At 41.5% G+C, this 21,192-nt stretch overlaps 1 protein-coding gene across 1 annotated transcript in view; it reads left to right on the forward strand.

Annotated features, from left to right (window-relative positions):
• Positions 1-21,192, forward strand: part of LOC123819593 (phospholipid-transporting ATPase FetA-like) — a 103,020-nt gene that overhangs the window by 7,559 nt on the left and 74,269 nt on the right. Inside the window, exons 2-4 of the mRNA XM_045840001.1 lie at positions 3,005-3,048; positions 7,492-7,619; positions 17,741-17,818. Coding sequence (XP_045695957.1) covers positions 17,776-17,818 — 43 coding nt within the window. The 5' untranslated portion in view covers positions 3,005-3,048; positions 7,492-7,619; positions 17,741-17,775. The remainder of the gene's footprint in view (positions 1-3,004; positions 3,049-7,491; positions 7,620-17,740; positions 17,819-21,192) is intronic.

The raw sequence follows: 21,192 nt of genomic DNA on the forward strand, positions 1-21,192 counted from the left end.
AGACAGGATCTGCTTGGGGAGGAAAGGTGGCCTATCTCTCGAAGGAAAAAGGCCAAGAACCTTTTCCTTGATGGGCTTTTATTAGGTTCCTTTTGAACAGGAATACAGGTAAAGCTCATTAATCATCAGGCAGTAAAGATCAAACAATAGATAACATACAAAGAACTCTGAGGGCCTATTTTGAGTCAGGGTCAGATAGCTAAAGAGCCATAAAACTTTGAGGAACAAACTCACTTGCTTGGACCCTTATCATTTAATTGAGAGCATTCTAAACAAAGCAGGTTTCACAGGATTTTACATATTCTTTCTTAGGCCTCATTGCCCTAGGGAACCTGCCCTTTCCAGCACAGGGTGACACCCACCACCAGCATTGTTTCAGGCTTAAGTCAGGCAGGGGAAGTAAGGCAGCCAAGAGATTAGGAGACTTGTTGCAGACCGAATGAGGACTCAGGCTATGTCAAAGCTGAGGGGCAAGGGTACAACACCCCCTTTTGCTATAGCCCCCCAAGTCTTTCCTGTGATCATGCCTGTCTTAGGTTGTTTCCCCCTTGGGGAATCTTACCCATCACTGGTCCACCATTTGGGGGCCAGGCAGGGTGAAGTAAAAGGAGCAGAAGCAGTACTTCTGCCAGGGAAATATGCTTTGTCTCCTTAGTGGCTTCTGGTCCAAAGGTTGCCCACTTAGCCTTAGCCATGGGGGGCAAGGTGCGGGGGCGGGGGGGTTACAGCTTCTGAAACCAGGCAGGGTGGTTCCCAACACTTACCCACTCATTTCTTTGTTTTGGAATCTCCCAGTCTTCTCCTGAGTCATATCCTTGCCTTTGGAGAGTATTAAGTGAACCTCACCGAAATTGCATCTTTCTTTCTTCTCTACCACTACCAAGGATTTTCCAACTCCACAGCCTTACCTAGAGACACAGTAACTATATACAGATCCCTCGGGTTCAATAGCCATCCATAATCATGAAGAAATTAGAAGCTGTAGACTCAATTTGGAGAGACTTGATCTTACCCATCAAGGCCAGTTGAGGAAGGTTTCCAGCTTCTGCTAGTCCAAGGGATAAGCCAGGTAGTGCAGTATTCTAATTGTCTCTGTCTTTCCAAGAAGATTGTATACTAATTGGGGACTTGGATGATGTCTTACTTACTTTTGCATCTTTTTTTAAAGATTTTATTTTATTTTTAGACAGAGGGGAAGGGAGGGAGAAAGAGGGAGAGAACATCAATGTGTGGTTGCCTCTTGTGTGCCCCCAAATGGGGACCTGGCCTGCAACCCAGGCATGTGCCCTGACCAGGAACTGAACCAGTGACCCTTTGGCCCAAAGGCTGGTGCTCAATCCAGAGCCACACTACCCAGGGCTACTTCTGCATCTTTGACCATGTCTTAACAACAGTACGTGCTACACACTCAATAAACACTTGTCAAAACTAATTAATCCTGAAGTTAGATAAAGACTACCTCTCAGCCACTATGAGTTCATTTAATTGAACTCTGATTTCCTGATTTCCAAGACAGATCTAATAAGTTATGCCCTGTCTACTTTCTAGTGTCTTTATAAGAATTTAGAGAGAGAATGTGTAGTAAGTACTCTTTAAAAGTCTGGAGAGCTCCATAAATGTGAAATTACATAACGGTTTTGATTCAGATGTTCTCTATCTCAGAGAAAGAATTAGTTCATAATGAATTGTGGAGAGAGAACTCAGCATAGTGAGCTAGAAGTGAAGGATCCTAGTTTTAGTCCTGATTTTCTTTAAATTCTTTGTGTCTTCGTCTCCTTTTGTCTCAAATGAGGAAGCAGAGATCAGATTGGTACAGGGATTGGCTGCACATTGGAATCACCTGGTACTGAAAAATACTGATGTCTGGAACCCACTCCCATAAATTTGATTTAATTAGCCTGGGAAAAATTCTGGGCCTTGAGATTTTTTTTTTAATTCCCTGTATGCAGCTTAGGTCCTGCATTTCTTAAATGAACAAGACCACTTAGTTACTGATGAAATCATACACAAAAGTCCAGGTTGCAGCATGCATACCAGTAGAGCAGTTGCTGTTTTAAGATACTAAGCCCCAACAGCCAAGCCCTTTTTCCGTGTCCCATTTGGAACTCATGCTTCATGGAGTACTGTTAGAAAACCATTGGAATAATTTTTAAAATATTTTACAGGTCCAAAACAATGTTATAACTCTATGCCTCTCACAAGATCTGTTCTGTGTTTTTCTTAACACCTGTCTGACCCTGGGAGTTAGCTTTCCATTCAGTTCCTTCTGATTACCCCAGCTGTTTTGCCTCAAGGTGGTGAGTAGTCTAAAATTCTTGTTGACACCCCCCCCCCCCCCCCCGCACCGCTCCCGAGAGTCCGATCTTCTACATCCAAGGAAGCCAGGTGTCTGTGTTTTTTTGCAAGGACTTTCCATGTGTCTTTGAAACAGTCAGTCTGTGGACCACACTTTTGGGAAAGATTGTTCCAAGAGGTTGTGGGTCTAAGGTATTATAAATAGGGGATTCTGATATGTTGGGACAGCAGATTAATGGATTTCCCCTTGAGCTCAGTGCCAGATCTGCCCAAGAGGAGCATCTGGGCATTTAAGGCTTAAAATCATATGCCTTCTGAACCATGGCATTTGACCACAGTTCTCAGTTACTGCTCTAGAAACCCACTTCACACTCATCTCTTCATCTGGGGCCAAGTCTGTAAAAGTGATAACACAGTCGTCAAGAGTAGTCAGGCCAGCAGCGATTCAACTCTATCACTGTAGCTCTGCTACTTCCAGCTTGTAGGACCCTGGGCAGACCACTTAATCTTCTCAAGTCCCAGGTTTTTCATTTGTAGTAATAATAATAATAATAATACTCTCTAAGCCCAGGTTTTAGTGGAAATGAAACAAGATGATCTATGTAAAGCACATAGTGAAGCGTCCAGCGCACAGTAGCTTTTGATAAATAGTGGGTATTATTATGTCATCAGGACCTGGACTGACAAGGAGTTTTTGTTTTATTCTTAGGTGGTGTTTCTCTGAAATGAAATACATAAAACTTTATATTTCAGGTAAGTGCTCAGCTTATATCTGCTGAGATACCCATAGTTCAGCAATCAGTAATGGTATTCGCTTAGTACTACACTGTACCATGTTCTACTCACAAAGCCAAGAAATTGACCCCTTGTGTTCTCAGCTTTCCTCAAAAGATTAAACTGAAGCCCACCAAGAAACTCCTTACGATTTTGGATGTCCAAGAGGCTTCTTGGTGCAAGACACAGACTTGACTTCTCTCTGAATGTGGCTTAACTTTTTGCTCTAAAGGTGTGAAGAAAAAAAAGTTATAAAGTTAAACTTGAGATTATTATCAAAAGTGCTTATTACCACAGATGGTATTAATTCACATTTGAGAGTAATGGTTGAGTGTTATTTTTAGAGGACAGTGAGAGGAATGTTCTAGAGGACAGTGAGAGGAATGTTCTACCCGAAGTCTTGAGGCAGACAGGTGATTTAATTTTGAAGTTCTTTAAAACAGAAAGCCAATGGTCTGCTATGATAACAATGGTGGGAGTGTTTTTAGCAAAAGCTAAAAGTGAGATTATTTCTCATCTGTGAAATGTCGAGGGGAAGTAGGAATAGTCCAAGAGAGACTTCCACTGGCTAATTGATTTAATTAGGATTATTGATATTACAGGAAGATGAATTATGATTTGAACATTCTCGACATCCTCCCCTCCTTTTTCCATGTGAGCTTAAGACAATCGGTAGAGTTTTGCTGAATATGCCGCCCTTTCTGTAGAGATCTAACTCATTTTTCCAGTCCCAACCATACACGTTTGCATCCTTAGTATCATAATTTGTCTCATTAATATCAGTTAGTTTCTGCTGCAGTTATTTTGACAAAAGCTTGGACTTTCTACGAAGGCCTAGAACTCAACTTTCCACGTAATTGCAACCAAATGACTGTTGACTGCTTTATGGAGTGTTCTCCCCAACAGAGGAAAAACCTGTCTTAGCTCTTTGTGGACATCCTTTTAAGTAATTTGAAAAATAATAAGAAAGCTATGGGACTTACCAAGACTGTGTATCTATGTGTTTGAAGAGGAGAGGAGGTTGTGTTTGGTTTAGTGAAACAAAATCAGTTACATGACCTACATTTGTTAAAATTTTAAATGCTGAGCTTTGAAGAATGGGTGGATATTAGCTGAATAGAGGAGTGTGAGGGTTACATAAAATAATTATCCTGAGACTGAGAAAAGAGATATTTTTTTTTAATTTCACATCATACCTTATGTAGTTGGAACCTTTTTAAAAACTTATTATACTCAATGTATATGTAAGATGCTATATACATTTATACAGATAATGCCACTTATGTCTGCATTGCTGGTTATCCAAATCCCATGCTTGAGTTTATCAAGGTAAGGCTTTTAGTACTCGTGTTCAATTTGTCTCTAATGCTTCTAAAGGGAATTTTATTCTTTTTAGCCTTGTTCAAAATCTGTTCTTGTCTCCTGACGGAATCAGCACATTTTTTAGGGCTGAAGCTGTTTCCTTTAATGTTCTTCAATGCAGGCTGTTGGCACAGTGCCAAAGCATTGTTTCGTGAAAGCTGTTCTGAGCTTGGAGCAGGTCAGTGCCGCTGAGGCAAAGCTTTGATGAGCTGTCGCAATCTAAGGAAGAACAAATTTTAGAGTATATAGAGAGATATTACCTTAAAAAAAAGAAACAGAGCATATTGAGAATCTTCTAAATGCTTAGGACCTCTTCCCTGAAAAAAGAAATGTACAGGGTTTTTGTTTTTTTGTCCTCACTCAAGGATATGTTCATTGATCCTCAGAGAGAGAGGAAGAGGCAGAGAGAGACAGGACGAGGGAGAGGGAGAGAAACATCAATGTGAGAAACATTGACTGGTTGCTTCCCGAACACGCCCCCAACCAGGGATGGAACCCGCAGCCTCTTGGTGTGTGTGGTGATGCTCCAACTAACTGAGCCACCCAGCCAGGGCAAAATGCACAGGTCTTTGTAGACATTTTCTAAAGGTTTACATAGTTCCCAGAGCTCAGCTAATGAGCAAGCCTTGGTTTAGAAAACAAAAATAAGCAAGCAAACTGATCACAAGAAGTGGATAAGGTGTATATCCTTCCAGAAATTGTTCATAAACATTGTTTCTCAAGCTTTTTATATACACCGAACAACATTTAAGTTCAAAGTTATACTTGGGGCACATACAGGTAGTCTGTATTCTAGAATTGTGTGTTTTATTGCTCTGATCTTTCTTCAGAAGTGAGCAATGCACCAAATTCTGGGGGTGTTAGGAGCAGGGTTGGATTTTTTTAAAAGCGGGCTGACAAGAGAGTTCCAGGAAAAGGAGAACTGCAGTCTGGGCAAAGGTGGATGTTGAGGGGTTCATGCATTTCCAGACAGAGACAAAGGTCTGTCAGAAAGGTTGACTTAAAAGCAGGAGGGTAGGCAGAGGACCGAAATGGGCCTCACTGAATCAAAAGACCAGCAACAGGAAACAGACAAAATTATTGATAGAACACTTTTTTTAATTTAAAAAGATTTGAGGTAAAATACACATAACATTATCATCTTAACCATTTCCAAATGTACAGTTCAGTGGCATTAAGTGCATTCAAATTGTTGTACCACCATCGCCCCCTCCCACCTCCAGAATTCTTTTCATTTTGCAAAATGGAAACTCTGTACCCATCAACTCGCCACTCCCCCCAGCCCCAGCCCTGGCAACCAGCGTTCTTCTTACTGTCTCTATGAATGTGACTACTCTAAGTGCCTCATATAAGTGGAATAATTCAGTATTTATCTTTTTGTGACTGGCTTATTTATTTTACATAATGTTCTTAGGTTTGTCTGTGTTGTAGCAGGTGTCATAAATTCCTTCCTTCTAAATTGTGAATTACATTCCATTGTATATACTATATTTTGTATCCATTCATGTATCAATGGACCTTCGAGTTGCTTCTGATTCTTAGCTTTTTGTGAATAATGCTGCCATGAACATGAGTGGACAAATATCTATTCAAGCCTCTGTTTTCAATTCTTTTGGCTGTGCACCCAGAAATGGAATTGCTGAATTATATGGTAATTCTATTTGTAGTTTTTAGAGGAACTGCTACACTGTTTTTCATAAAAATGGTACCATTTTACACTTTACCAACAGTGCACCAGAGTTGTAATTTATCCATCTTTGCCAACACTTATTTTCTGGTGTTGGTGTTGTTGTTGTTGTTTTTTAAATAGTAGCCATCCTAGTGGATGCAGTGGAGCAGGTTTTGAACACAAACCCTATAAAGATACCCTCAGACAACGGCACATTCTAAGAGCACACTGCATGGAGAGGGAGCTGTTAAGGGCACAGGGCAGAATCAGATACCAGTAACCACCCAGGAACATATTTCTCTACTCAGACCTTCTGTGGTCCTCAGTAAAATTTTGTGACTTCTCATATATATCTATACACTTATTTTTAGGCTTATTTCTAGTTGTTAGGGTGATTGGGGGCACAGGCAGTGGAGAGATTCACAAAGAGAAGAAAGTGCAGAGAGTAAAGTTTTTTATTCACTCTCTAGGAGGGGAGAGGGGCTTAGTTTGAAGACACACACCAGCAGCGAGATGTAGGGGCTTTGAGCTTTGATGAGGTGATTGGGGTGGCTGTAGAGCAGGATGTTTCAGTTGGTCTTGTGTAGGCTGCAGCTTGTTTCGATGTTATCTTTGGGCACAGAGTCACGACGGTCTGGCCTGTCCTGTTTCGTAAGTCCCCAGAAGCTCTGCGCCTTCAGGGCGCCTCCAGTATTTTTCTAACCCTCAGGGTAGAGGCTCATGAAACCATGAAACAAAAGTCATCCATCATGGCAGCAGTCCCCAGCCTTTTTGGCACCAGGGACCAGTTTTGTGGAAGACAGTTTTTCCACAGTAGGGGTGGGGGGATGGTTTTGGGATGATTTAAGCGCTTGACATTCAAGCTCACATCCTGCTGTGCGGCCTGGTTCCTAACAGGCCCAGACCTGTAGTGGTCTGCACCCCAGAGGTTGGGGACCCCTACTTTATGAGGTCCAGCTAGCTCTAGCAAAGAGGGCTTGAAAAAGGCCCTTTTGTTCTATTACTAATTATTTTGAATTTTGTTGCTGTTTAAATGGTACTTCCCCCCATTTTTTTGCCCTGGCTGGTATGGCTCAGGGGGTTGAGTGATGGCCTGCAAACGAAATGGTCACCAGTTCAATTCCTGCTCAGGGCTCATGCCTGGGTTGCTGGCCAGGTCCCCAGTTGAAGACCTGTGAGAGGCAACTGATTGATGATTCACACATTGATGTTTCTCTCCTTCCCTTCCCCTCTCTCTAAAAAATAAATAAAATCTTCTTTTTAATTTAAAAAATAAATGTTACTTTCCTCATTTTTTTATTATTATAAGTATCTAGAAAGGCTATTTAGTTGTAAATTTATATTGTAACTAGGTACTTTACTGAAATCTTGTTATTTCTAATAATTTCTAGAGTCATAGAATATTCTAAGACTGGAAGGGGCTGCAGAAGAAATTATCATGTCCAACCTCGAGAAACCCAAGGTTTACACATTTAGAAGTCCAGCTTACAGCTTGTCCTAGGAGTGTCCTGGTCCCAAGGTATTGATTCACTTTTGTCTTTCTGGAAAGAGTAATTTATTAACAAGACAGTTAATTTAGAAGTTTACCGTGGGAAATCTATTGTAATAATGTTCAGGGCATTGCCTTCTAGTACTTGGGCTTAGTTTAATTTAGTTTAGCCTCGTCCCTCGGTGACTCTCCTTTAGACCCAGTAAAACTCCGTATGATGTGAGAAAACCAACCACTTTACAACTGCAGTTGGCGCTGTGATCTGGGGATGTTCCTAGTTTCGTCTTAAACCTAGAGTTTCCTGGGGACATACGGGGACAGGGAGCCTCATGCAGGAGTGACTTAACCTCCCACAGCTCGTCTACCTGATAACATGAGGAATGTGCTGCCCTCTGCTATGACTGTAGAGTCATGGAGCAAGACCACCAGCAGACCCGTGGCATGTGGGGCCCAGAAAACCCCTCACAGTTTAGGGTTTTGGATGATGGCAGTCAGATGCTCTCTACTGCAGCGCTGCCGCATTTGTATCTAATGAAGTAGGGCAGCTAAAGGGAACATGTCTTTGGATTGATTTTAACTGAGAGATGCTCAGATCCCAGAGTTGATTTTAAACATCCCCAGATAAAATGTTTGTAATCTTTATAGTGATTGCCTTGATGGAGTTATCAGCAGGAGACATCTTGTAACATGTATTTTTTAGAAAGGTTTTCCTTGGGCTGATACTCTTAATAAACTTATCTACTGCTGGCCTTCCCTCCTTTTTTAAGTTTTTTGTTTTGTTTTGTTTACCAATATCCTACTTCGAAGCCAGGCCCTGTGCTAGGGCTTTAGAGGAGACAAAAATTAATTAGACACGGTCATACTTAGCAGTCTTTTAGAGGAAATAAAATTCAAAAAATAGTCATAACACAAGGAAGAAAAATTATCCATTTTAGGGGAATAATACCAACCAAGCTGTATGGGAGTTGGGATGGGGAAAGGTTATTTCTGGATCAGGGGAGCAGAAAAACTTCATTGAGAGGTGAGTGGGTTTTGAGCTGGCCTTTGTAACATAGCCTTTGAAAGATTTTGGCTGATGGAGAGCAAGGCATTACCTTGGAAGAAACAGTGTGAGCAGTGGCAAAGATACAGGAAAGCATGGGCCATATATAGGAACCGTACATAGGCTGGGGTCTTTTTCAATTGTAGTTTACATTCAATATTATTTTATATTAGTTTCAGGTGTGCAGCATAGTGGTCAGACAATCATACTTGACAAAGGGGTCAGAACCCACCTGGCACAGTACATGGTTATTACAATATTACTGACCGTACTCCCTTATGTAGGCCAATTTGAATAACCATAATAGTGGAAGAGAAAGATGAAAGAATAGTTCAACTTCACATTAGAGCATCTCGAATATGTGGCTGATAACATCTGGACTTCATTCAGTACCCCATGGGGAGCCACTGTAGGGTTTTGAGTTGGAGGTAAGAACACAGGGCCAGTATTCTGCTCAAGGGCAGTAGTGGATAATTTATAAAATTTGGAATCCGGGAGGAAAGTGTAAAGAATATGAGATGATATTAGTGGGATTAGAAGGAAGGTAATGACTTTATGAGGCACTCAGATGGAGTATATAGGACCTGTCAGCTTATCAGAGGAACTGAAGGTGTATCTTAGATTTTATAAACAACAGTTACAGAATAGTATGGCAGAAGAGCAGATATGTTTAAAATCAGAGAATGTGAGAAATGTCATTTTGGAACATGTTTATCTTGAGATGCTAGTGAGTACCTAAGACGAAATGTCCAACAGTATGAGTTTGGGACTAGGTAGTTTTAGGAGCTAGGGCTAGACTTCGAATGAGAGGATATGATATCATAACCCAGGGAAAGCAGACCAGAGAACAGGGATAAGAATAATGTTTGGGCTCTTTGGGGCCCCCTTTTCAGGGTTCCCCACCAGTCCCCATGTCTTACGAGACCCTTATCCCAGATTCTAGAGCCTTGGCCCTCCCACATGCCTTCTCCCAGCTCTCCCATTGTCTCCTGTCCTTAAATGGCACTCTCCAGTCCTTGGGGAGGGCAATTGTGTAAAACAGGAGAATCCCTTTTGAGAAGAGAAAGTTGTCCTCAACTTCCCCAAGGATCTCATCTCTCATCCTTCTTGTGATCCTTCCTGGGGCAAGCTCCTTGCAAGGGACCACCCCAGCCCCTGTGCTTCCCAATTCTTCTGAATGTGAAATCCATGTTCACTGCAGAGTCAGCCCACGCTCGCCGTGAACCACTGTGTGCCCATTTCCTAGGGAAGGGGAAGGAGAAGAAATAGAATACTACAAAGTCAGAAATATATTTATTATATTGGGGATCTCGTTGCATTTGCATAGGATATGCAAATGAGATGTCAAAGTCAGGATTGTTCCCATCTCATTCTCCCAGCTCCGCATCCACTAGGCAGGCATCTTTATCTTTCTCCTTTCCCTTTGGTCAGCCTTTTTTTATCTTTAGTTCAGCTCTTACATCACCCTCACCCTCAGCCCAAGGGCACTGGGAGCAGGAGGAAAATGGGGTGTTCTGCCGGTCTGAGGCCATGATGGACTTTGCCAGTTCTCACCACATTTGGGGGACTTTGGAGTGAAAGTAGCAAAGGATCTGCTATTGCAGCCATTCATTTCCCCTTGGGTAACCCCTAAAGCCCTCTGACCAAAAGATGGTGGTCAGAGGAGCTGGACACCTTGCTGGGAAGTTGGCATGTAGCCCTTTAGGGTAAATCTCCAGTGTCGATGCTGTTTTGGCACCTTCACCTCTAGTGATGCCCAGGGGACAGGGCTGGCCCCCTCCTGTCTCCATCCTTCTCTGAACAGTGTGCTGTCTCCCCTGCATAAGCCCCACTCTAGGGAACAGGCATGTGTGCCCACCAAGTTAGCTCTGACTCTGTCCTTCCTCCTCCCACCATGGACACTTATATTTGAGGGACCTCGGGATAATGAGGCCCCTGTCCTCCACTGTCCACACTCAGTCTGAGCCCATTTGCCCTTCCCTCCCTCAGCCATCCAATTCCTGGGCTTTCTCTCTGACTGGTTTTCTTTCTTTTCCTTTGATTAAATGTGAAAGCAAAGGAAAAAACAAAAAGAATAGTGCTTCAGAGGAAAGAGCACCTATTATGTGCAAGGGCACTGTATACTTTATACTATTCTTGCAATCAAGGTGACGCGATTATCTTCACATAAGAGATAAGGAATCTGAAGTTCAGAGTGATTGTCTCATTAGCTCAAAGTCACACTTGTGATAAGTGTTGGCTCTGGGGTTTAAATTTAGGTTAGCCCAGCTCTGCTTTAACTATAGTGGGAGAAAAACAAGAAAAAGATGTCATGAAAACAAGAGAAGAGAAGACTCGGTATCTTAATGAACTGTGGGGTGGCCATGAGAATAGCAGGGACTGAGGTAAGGAGGTGAAATGTCTTCAGACCGTCCCAGTACTTCCAGCTGTTGTTGGGAATTTGTGCCAAGGCTGCGTAAGTGCCAGGGGTAGGTACGCTGACAGAGACTATTAAAGGACTTTGCACTGCATTTGGCCTCTCTGGAGATTGACGTTCCATCCACAAATGTACGTTTTCACTTACTCAAATAAGCACTTTACCCCAGAAGCATCTAGATCCTTTTCCAACTCTGTTTTTGGTAGGAGAAAATGCTTTTTCAATTTAAAATATAGAAAAATCCCAGATAAAAGCTGAGTTATTCAAGTTGACGGAAAGGAAATGCCTTCCTCTTTGTCCTCCTTCCTCCCTTCTGCCCCTCATCCTATTTCAGCCCCTGAGCACCCTCCCTGCTCTACCTAACATCATTTGAAAACCCCTGCTTTGTATTATAGTTTTTAGAGTGAGACAGGGAAGTGACAGGCACTGCCCTTTATTACATATAGGTGAGGAAAGCTAGAAAAGTGAGGAGTCATTTGCTGTAGGCACAAATAATTAAGAATCCATCTGAGAATAGAACAGAGGTTTCCAAACTCCCCATCAGCCAGTGCTCTTTCTATATCCTAACCGTGCCCCCGGTTTTAAAACAAAAAAGTTTTTAAAAGGGAGCAAAACACTTAGTGTCTAAAGTTCCATTCCTCGGACAGTTTTTAACTACCTATGTGTGAAAACAGTTAAGACTAGCTTAGTAAACATTAACTCATTTTTATAGACTAAAAGAAAGGGAAAATAAACTATCCCCAAAGCATCAGGATTATACTACCGAATAAGGAGTTTGCTTTGTGAGACTGCAAAATCACAATCTCCAGGAGATTCTGTGGACTCCAATATTTGTTAGACCCAAAACAGAAGCATTTTTGTGGCACATAATTGCTTTACAAAGCCTGCCTTATAGAGTAAGCAGATACCTCCTGAGGAATGCCATGGGTTTGAAAACAGAAGCAGTAGCCAAGAAAATGCAGTTTTGTAGGTTCATTTCTACTCCATTTTGTGTTTGAAGTTTATTTTATATTCTTCTTCAGCTCTTTGCTTTAAATCACCTGGAACCAAATCTAAGTTAATCAAAAGGTTATTAGGTGTCCACGAATCACCTTTGGAAAAAGCAGGATGTGAATAAGGGTTTTGAGACTCACTTCATTTTTCCTATGTAGAGGACACAAGAAAACATTCACAACAAAAGTTCCCAAAAGCTGTGAATCCGAAGTAGGAAACTGAAGAAGATCAAGTCATCTAAGCGGTATCATAGACTAGCAGATGTTTTAGTATCTTCCCACTCTTCCTTTAGTTTAGAAGATCTTTGTTACCCTGGAGTATGTTCCTCACAGGAAGAGGCTGTGGTTGAAGTGAGGAGGGGATAAGGCAGGGACTGTAACTGAGAAGAGAAGTATAGTGTGGAACACTGGTGGGTCTCGGGCTGTGACTTTAAAAGCATTTTGGGGTAAGGCTTGCTTTCTTGTATATGTGCTTCTGTTGCATTAAAAAAAACTTTTGACACATTTGCTGAGATTTATGTGGTGGGAATTGGAATGGGGGACCTTGATTTCTGGAGTAACTTTGGGGATTTGTGCATTGGCTTTAACAGATAACTCTAAGAAATCTTACGGAAGTAGATTGGGAGCTTTCATGATTTTACGTAACAGTTTTAGGAAAATGTAGCTCATTTCAGTCAGGGGATAATGTGTACATCTGCCTCTGTTCGAGATTCTCAAAAGCATTCAAGTCAACCAGGAGTTTGTCCCTTTGTTGGTGAAGAGCTCCATTCCCTGGAAGACCGATTTCTTCACTGAGAGCCGATACTCTGGTACGAAAAGTCACTGGCTATGCCAGTGTCCCAAATATGCCATTGCTAGACTGCATGTTGTTTGTTCAAGATGTTGTTTTCAGACTGAAATAAATATAAACTTAAAGACTTCCTCCAAACTTCATGCTTAGTAAACTTACCAGATTTTTGTGTATAAGTAAGGGTAGGGGGGACACAGAATCACAGCTGTGGCTTGGGGGAACTTGGAGTTGGTTGGCAATGTGTTGCCAGTTGGAAGATTAGAGGGTAAAAAACTAGTAGATCAGTATTCTATCCCCACCCCCAAGTTTTGTTTCATTTTTATTTTATGATTCAGTCCAAGGTTGAGGCAGTTTGGAGATTGAGATGGGACCTGTTATTTCTACTTTTAAACTCTCATGTCTAAATGAAAGAACTCAGGCTCTATAACCATGTTGTATAGAGGCTGGTGATACTCCTGACTTCTCTTTACCTCTTTTATGTCTCTGCTGTTTTTCAACCTTCTTTTTAAAATGTGATGACTGTTCCTCCAAATATTTAGTAATTACAAAGGGAAAAATAGTAAATTTACAGGGGAGAGTTCTGGAAGACATCATCTTGGCCAAGCAATCTAGGTTCACATCAGCAGTAATACAAACAACAGTGTATACCCCCTGATAAAGATGCACTGAGAAGGGGACATCAGACAAACTCAAGCTGAGGCACATTCTATGAAACAACTGGCCAGTACCCTTCAAAAGTGTCCAGATAGCCCTGGCTGGTGTGACTCAATGGATTGAGTGCCAGCCTGTGAATCAAAGGGTCGCTGGTTCCATACCCAGTCAGGGCGCATACCTGGGTTGTAGGCCAGGTCCCCGGTGGGGGGCATGTGAGAGGCAACTGCACATAGATGTTCTCTCCCTCTCTTTCTCTCTCCCTTTCCTTCTCTCTAAAAATAAGTAAATAAAATATTTTTTTAAAGTGTCGAGATAATGAAGAACAATGAAAGAATGAGGAACCATCACAGGTTGGAAGAGAGATACAATTAAATACAATGTGGAATCCTGAAATTTAAAAAGTATATTAAGGGAAAGAATTGGTTAAAAATAAATAATTTATACACTTCGGTTAATAGTATTATACAAGGTTAACTTCTTAGTTTGTTAATTATTGTATGGTTATGTAAGATGTTGACAGGTGGGTGAAGGGTGTCTGGAAAATATTTTTGGAAATCTGAAAATTTATAATATCTCAAAATAAAACATTTTTAAAATTGTAGTGACACAAATTGTACCTACTCTCCAATAAGGGTGATTTAAAAATTACTTTTCTGAGGAAGACAAGAAGAGTATTTCCCATACAGTTGTTATATTTACTTTAATTTTTTAGTTATTTTGTTATTATATATTGAATAGATATAAAGTTTATAACATGTTTAAGCTGCAAAGGGTAACAATAACATGAGCACACATGTAGCTTGAAGCTCTCAGTGTACTTTTTCCCATCCCATCGCCTCCCTCTCCCTCACCTCTATTCCAAATTTTATATTGTTTGTTCCCTTGCTTCTCTTTAGAGACTTTCCTTGAAAGTACTATCCCTAATAGTTTCGCATGATCTTTAACTTTATGTAAGTGGAATAATACTGTACATATTTTTGCAGTTTGTTTTCCTAAAACTTATATTCTGGAGATTTAACAGTGTTGATGTGTATAACTGTAGTTCACTCACCTTCACTGTTATGGAATTTTCATTGTATGAACACAACCACAAGTTATTTCTCTGTTCTCCATTGATAGCCATCTGGTTGACTTCAAGTTTTGCTGCTCTGATCAGCGCTGCTGCACACACCCTTGTATATACCACATGATGAGAGTTTCCCTAGGGCATCTACCTAAAAATGGACTTACAGGGTAAATGCTGGGTAGTAGGCTAAATGCTCCATCTACTTTACTAGATAATGAGGCCAAATTGTTTTCCGAAGTGGTTATCTAATTTTCAATACCACCAACAGCGTGTAAGTGTTCCGGTAGTTCCACTTGCTCTCTAACACTCTATTATAGGCTTTGATCTTTTTTACCAATCTAGCAAGCATGTATATTAAAATTTTAAAGCATTGCCATTTATTGATTGATTGCTTCATGCCAAGCAAAGTGACAGACATGTTCATACCTTATTTAATTTAATCCTCTCACAGCTCTTCTTCTAAGTCCCATATGGAAATTAGTGTTGTTCTTAGTATGTAATACATAATTATCCCTAAACCTCTCTCTGAAAAATTTATTTCTTAGTGGGTCTTTTATATTATGTATCTGCCTAGTTTATTTCCTACTTCCTAAAAACATTCTCTTTTTAGAAGAAACTTGAGGCATGAAGTAGTCAATAACTTGCCCCAAATCACATTGTCATTAGTTGGTAGCAGACTTTGAAATAAAAACCCATTCTCTAGCTACCTTTTTTTTTCCTTCTTGCTCTGTCTCTTCCCCTTTCCCTCCCATATATCTTCCTCCCTTCCCTCACATTCTTCCATCCCTCTTCTGGGATTGACAGTTTAAATGCACTCTCCAGTCAGTTGTTATTTAATGTGATGTGCCTGCAAGAGAGTGTCACAAGATTGGATGAGTGCCTGGTTCTGACTAAACAGTCATTACTCAGGCCCCCACTGACTAAGTGCTTTGTAACCATTTCACACTCCAAGCTGTGCTACTGGGTGGATTTGGCCAGACTACCCTTTCAAAACTGCTTGATGGCCCTGTAGGTGTTAGAGAGAATCCAGAACTTCAGGACATCCTTTGTCAGCAGCAGTAGGAACCCCAAGCCTACTATGGGGTGCAGGCAGCTAAGAGTAGGACTGGTGCCTAGAGAATGGTGATATTAGAACCACTAACATTGGGCAGGAGACCACAGATTCTATTGGCAGAAGCAGTAGAAACCTTAGGTTGGGTACCAAACTTGTAGCTAACAAGCACAAGTGAAATTTGTTTGGCTTGCACAGTATTTAATTTTCTTTTTTGCATTTGGATACTTTTATAGAAGGCATGCACTCGCCAGTTTGTCACAACACCCAGCACTTCATTCCCTACTGTTCAACACCTAACTGTTATTACCTCCCTGGCTCCTAACGTTATTTGACGCAACAGTATCCTCACTGAAATGACTTGGGGCTCACTGAGGGTAAAACTGGAAGCTCATTCTCATTCCAAAGTGATCATAGTTGTTCAGGGATTTATTGGGTTGTTTTTTTTTTTTCTGACAACTGAGCATCCCTTTGTTTCCTGGTAACACCTTTTTACTTAGACATTACACTTCCCTCAAGATTATGATCTTTCTCTCATCTAATCGTATTTGGGATGATTAGATGAAAATTCCTGTAAAGCTTTCAAATCTTGGTTTATCTAAACTTAGTGAATTAGGAGACATGAAAGAAATCAATGAACTAAAGTAGGTGTACTTGTCTGGTCAGGATAGAGGCGTGGGTAAACACGGCTTGCCTCCTGGCACAACCAGGAATCAAAATTACGACTAAACTGTAGAACAGCCATCACTCTGAACTGTCAGAAATCGAGTCAAATGGAAGTTTGACAACTCTGGGATTAAAGAAACCACATCCATCCAGATGGGTAAGAGACATGGAGATGCAGAGGGGTCCAGTCTCATACCTACATGTGTCGGATAAAAATTCGGCAGAGCTATCTCAGGAGCAAGGAGTCCCAGCTCACACTAGTCCCCCTACCAGGCTTCCAGTGCCAGGAAAATAAGTCCCCCTAACTTCTGGCTGCAAAAAACCAGTGGGATTGAGTCAGTGGAAGAAACTTCTAGAGTCCAAGCAGTTCCTTAAAGAACCCACACATGGACTTACTCAGACTCACTCCCTCTGAGCTCCAGCACTGGGTTAGCAGCTTGAAAGGTACCAGTGCCATATGAAGAGAAAATGAAGTGTCTGGCATCAAGGTGAGAGCTAGGAGCCAGCTTTCTCCCAGACAGAAAGACAGGCAGAGGCCATTGTCCCTTTTCTCAACCCTGCCCCCCACAAAGCCACAGAGCTGCCAGGCAGGTGCCATATCTTAGAGTCTATCACCCTGGCTAACACCATTTGCCCTGCCCTGGAGATCCCCCAAGACTGCCCCACCCAACTTAGCAGCCCACTCAAGCTGTTAAAAGTGGCTTTTCCATATAAATGGCTTGGTCTTGGCTCATACTTCACAACTTCCTAAATCCTCCCAAATAAGCAACAGCCAGCCTCAGTGAAACCCCAGCCCCTGTACTAATTGCTAAGTGACCCCAGGTCTGGCACTAGCAGCAGCCAGCCTACATTCAGAGCAAGGCTTCTCCTGGGAATCTTCAAGCCCAGCACAAGTAGCAGCCATCTCAGATTGCTTTATAGCTCAGGGTGGCCCTGGGAAGAACATAGGTTGGGCTGACCTTGGCCTGCACCATCCAGGAAAACCCAGAGCCCACACACCCCGTGGACAGCTACAGCCACGTTGGAGCACTGCCACCCTGCCCCTGCACAGCTGATCCTCCACTGTGGGCAGAGGTTGGTGGGTGGAGGCTGCAGCGGACTGACCTGGGTAAATCCATCCCATTGATAGCCAACAGCAGTCAGGACACAATTACAAGAGGAGGTGTAAGCCCAGAACTGCATTAAAAGATCACCCAATAATTTCTTTTACCTGTTTCCAAGTTTCAGATAACTTTTCTGATAGGTTGTAGTCATCAGTTTAGACTTAGTTGCCAGGAATTGGAATCCGTTTCCCAAGCTTTGAAAGCTTTATTTGGAGGACATATGAAATTAATTCTAAAATTTAGCATATGGATCTTAGAGTCAATTATTTCCAATTTCAGAGATGAAGTTCCAAGTTTCTTAAGAACATGTTTAAGTGAGCTGATAATGGCGTGAGAAATTCTGATACTGAATCATTTTACTGTTTTTACAGAAATTCGATCAAGTCATAGTGGGTACGACTCTGCAATGTTTTTGTTGAGAAGCCAGAGCCAGGAAACACAAAGTGGCGGTAGGTGAACTCAGTACAAGATGTCTAAGTCTCTACGTCATTATGATTGCCTCCAGAAGGGGGTGTGTGTGTGTGTGTGTGTGTGTGTGTGTGTGTGTGTGAAAGATAAACAGACTGGCCAGCCTACTAGACTGTCAATCCACCAAACATCTGACCAGGAAAGGAGATATACTTGGCAGAAGTAACTACTCATACTTTGTACTTGCTAGTACAAGCCCTACTGTTTTGTCATCTGAGAATTCTAACTGGAGTAGTTACAATCTCTCATCTTTTGTACTTTTATTTAGAAGTCCACTGGGAAAGCATGTGTTCCTTTTTCTCTCCCATCCTTTACTACTACCCCCTGCTAAAAAGAAGTGGTCAATGTGAAGAGAAGCTGGCAAGGCAGTTAAGGTTATCCTTTGCAGTGTTTTTGTGGCCTGAGCAAATGGATCTGGCCATGGTGTTGGGGACTATATTCATACTACTTCAATGCTTTCCTTCAGTGAATCGAAGTACTAAAGGGAACTGGGGTAATCACATCCAAGCCAGCTTTCAGAATAAAACTGTATGACATGAAATAAAATGTTGTGACATACATTTTGAAAAACAAGCCAGAATGTGGTTCTGTATTTCAGCTGTCTTTTCAGGAGTGGAGAAGGTGCAGATGATGGAATTAGGTCACTGATTTAAGGCCACACTGTACCTTCTTTCCTTTCTGTCGTGGTGCAGTTGTCTCACTCCTGGAGGGAGCCCGTTCTCAGGGCACAGACCCTGGCTCCAGGAAGAAATCTACTCACTCCGAGGGTACAGGTCGTAGTTCTAAGAAGAGAAAGCCAGTGAACTCCCAACCAAGGGAAAACCTGGGAGTTCTCTCCTGTACTCATAACTGGTAAAGGAGAGAGGGCTGATGAAAATAAACTAACTTACCAATTTCTCCTGCATGTTCTTATGAACAGAATAATATCTGAAGAGCAGAATACTTTAGGGAATAGTAAGTTCAAGGCAAACGAAGAATGCAGTAATCATCAAGAAAGACTGATTTGTTTATTATACAAATACTTATTGATCATGAAATGACTTCTGGTGACTGTGCTGAAAAACTAGACAGAATCCCTACTCTTATGGAGATCATAGTTTAGTGAGGGATAGCCTTTAAATAACAACACATTAAATACTAGCACAGAGAAATATCAAATTATATCTATAATAAGTGCTATGAAGAAAGATCACATGGGAGCCCTGGCTGGGTGGCTCAGTTGGCTGGAGCGTCGTCCTGTGTACCAGGGGGTTGCAGGTTCAATCTCAAGTCAGGACACATATGGGGTCAACCGATCGATACCTCTCTCACATTGATGTTTCTGTCTTTCTCCCTCTTTCTCCCTTCCTCTCTCCCTAAATTCAGTGAATGTATCCTCAGGTGAGGATTAAGATAAAAGAAAGATTATATGGCAGGCAAAGTGGTTAAGAACATGGATTCTGAAGCCATACTATCATGGTTTGAATCCTAGTTCCACCACTTTCTCTGTTATCCTGGGTACATCTCTTAATTTCTCTATGTTGCAGTATCTCATCTATAATATGAGGCCAATAACAGTGCTACCTCATAAGGATGATGCGAGGATTAAATGTGGTAATACTTATAAAACATTCAGGACAGTATCTGGCACAGGATAAATACTAGGTAAATATTTGTGTCAAAAAATATCTATGAGAGCTCGATGCTTTGTTCAGGAAGAGTATTAAGAATGTGAATATTTATGAGTCATCTCAAAAATCAAAAGTTTTACCAATAAAAAATACCACATTTTGCCATGTATAACATGTACCTTTTTGCCCAAATTTTTTAGGGAAAAGTAAGGATGCACATTATACATGGGCATAATGATTGCCGTATCATGGGTATAATAATGGTATAATAATCCCATGTATAATGCGCACAAAAGTGTGCGTGCGCATTATGCACAGGAGTGCATTAGACATGGCAGGATTCAGTACTTGAAACCAGTTTTCCTGGCCTAAATCCCTTCAAGTGTGCTAGGCCTACCTACTGCAGCAGAGTTGTTGCTTGTGCTGTTTTGAGCAGTGAGCAATTAATTAATGCTGGTTTATCCAAAATGTCGACCTATTGATGTGAGTCCACAAAATAACAGTAGCAAACCCAGTAATTTGGCAGTTACCTCTGCCCTCTTCTAGGACATCAGCCTGTTCTGGTTGGAAAACTTATGGTCCATAGAGTGAATATTGACTGGTTCCAGCATCTCATTTAACTACCCTCTCTCCTCTCTATTTTGTCATTATTTCTGAGTTCAGGCTCTCATCACTTGACGTGCTGACTATTGCAGCAATCTTTTAGGTGGTCTTTATGTCTGAAATCTGTTCAGAAAGATATTAATCTTTCTGAAATTCTGGTTTTATCACTTTTTTCCTGCTCAAATCTTTCTGGGATTCCCTGTCAGCTACTAGATAAAATTTAAGGTCATTAGCCTAACATTAAAGGCCTCCTTTGGGCTCTTCTTACATAGCATATGATCATATAACTTATCTAATCTCAGTGCCAAACCTTTCATTAAGTCCTTCTTCCTGCCTGGATACCTGTCCCCTTGTATAATGAATCTACAAGGTCTATCCAGAAGGTATCCAGCCATGTAATATGAAAACTAGAGACATTTACTAAAGAAGATACAAGATACAATAAATATTGTACATAGGACAATGATGCCTCACTCCTCTTCAAAGTAGGTACCTTGGGACCTCATGCAGTTCCAATCGTCATTAGCTGCCCTGTCATATTTTCCTGAATCTCATCAATGGTCTGAAATCTCTTCTCTTTCAAAGGTGATTTTAGTTTTGGGAAAAGCCAGAAGTTTCAGGGCACCAAATCTGGGCTGTATGGGGGCTGAGTCACCTAGGTGATTTGATGTTTCACCAAAAAACTCTGCATGAGATGTGATGCGTGAGTGGGTGTGTTGTTGTGATGAAGCTGCCATTCACCAGTTGCCCATAGCTGTGACCTTCTGAATTATCCCAATAGTTCTCCTGGAGGAATGTTCAAGCGTAACGCAAAATTTGATGCAGATTCATTGCTGTACTGGCTCAGTCATTTTGAGTGTGACAACCACACAGTACACATGGTCACTCAACAGCGTCACTAACTAGTACAGTGAAGTCATCATTGTTCACACATACCCATTCCAGTCCACTTTCCTTGGCTTCCAAGTTACATCAATGCCCTGCAAACGGTTCTCATTATATTGACAATGGCTGGACATTTTCCGGACAGACCTCGTATATTCATCTTTTAGGTTTAATGCAAGTTCTCCATGAAGCCTTCTCCCAACACTTTTAGCCACCAGCTCCCCAATCCCTACCATTATCTTCCTTTCTTAAATTCC

Source organism: Phyllostomus hastatus, unplaced genomic scaffold, assembly GCF_019186645.2.
Source record: "Phyllostomus hastatus isolate PE091 unplaced genomic scaffold, TTU_PhHast_1.1 phas_contig_34, whole genome shotgun sequence".
NCBI classification, from domain to species: domain Eukaryota; kingdom Metazoa; phylum Chordata; class Mammalia; order Chiroptera; family Phyllostomidae; genus Phyllostomus; species Phyllostomus hastatus.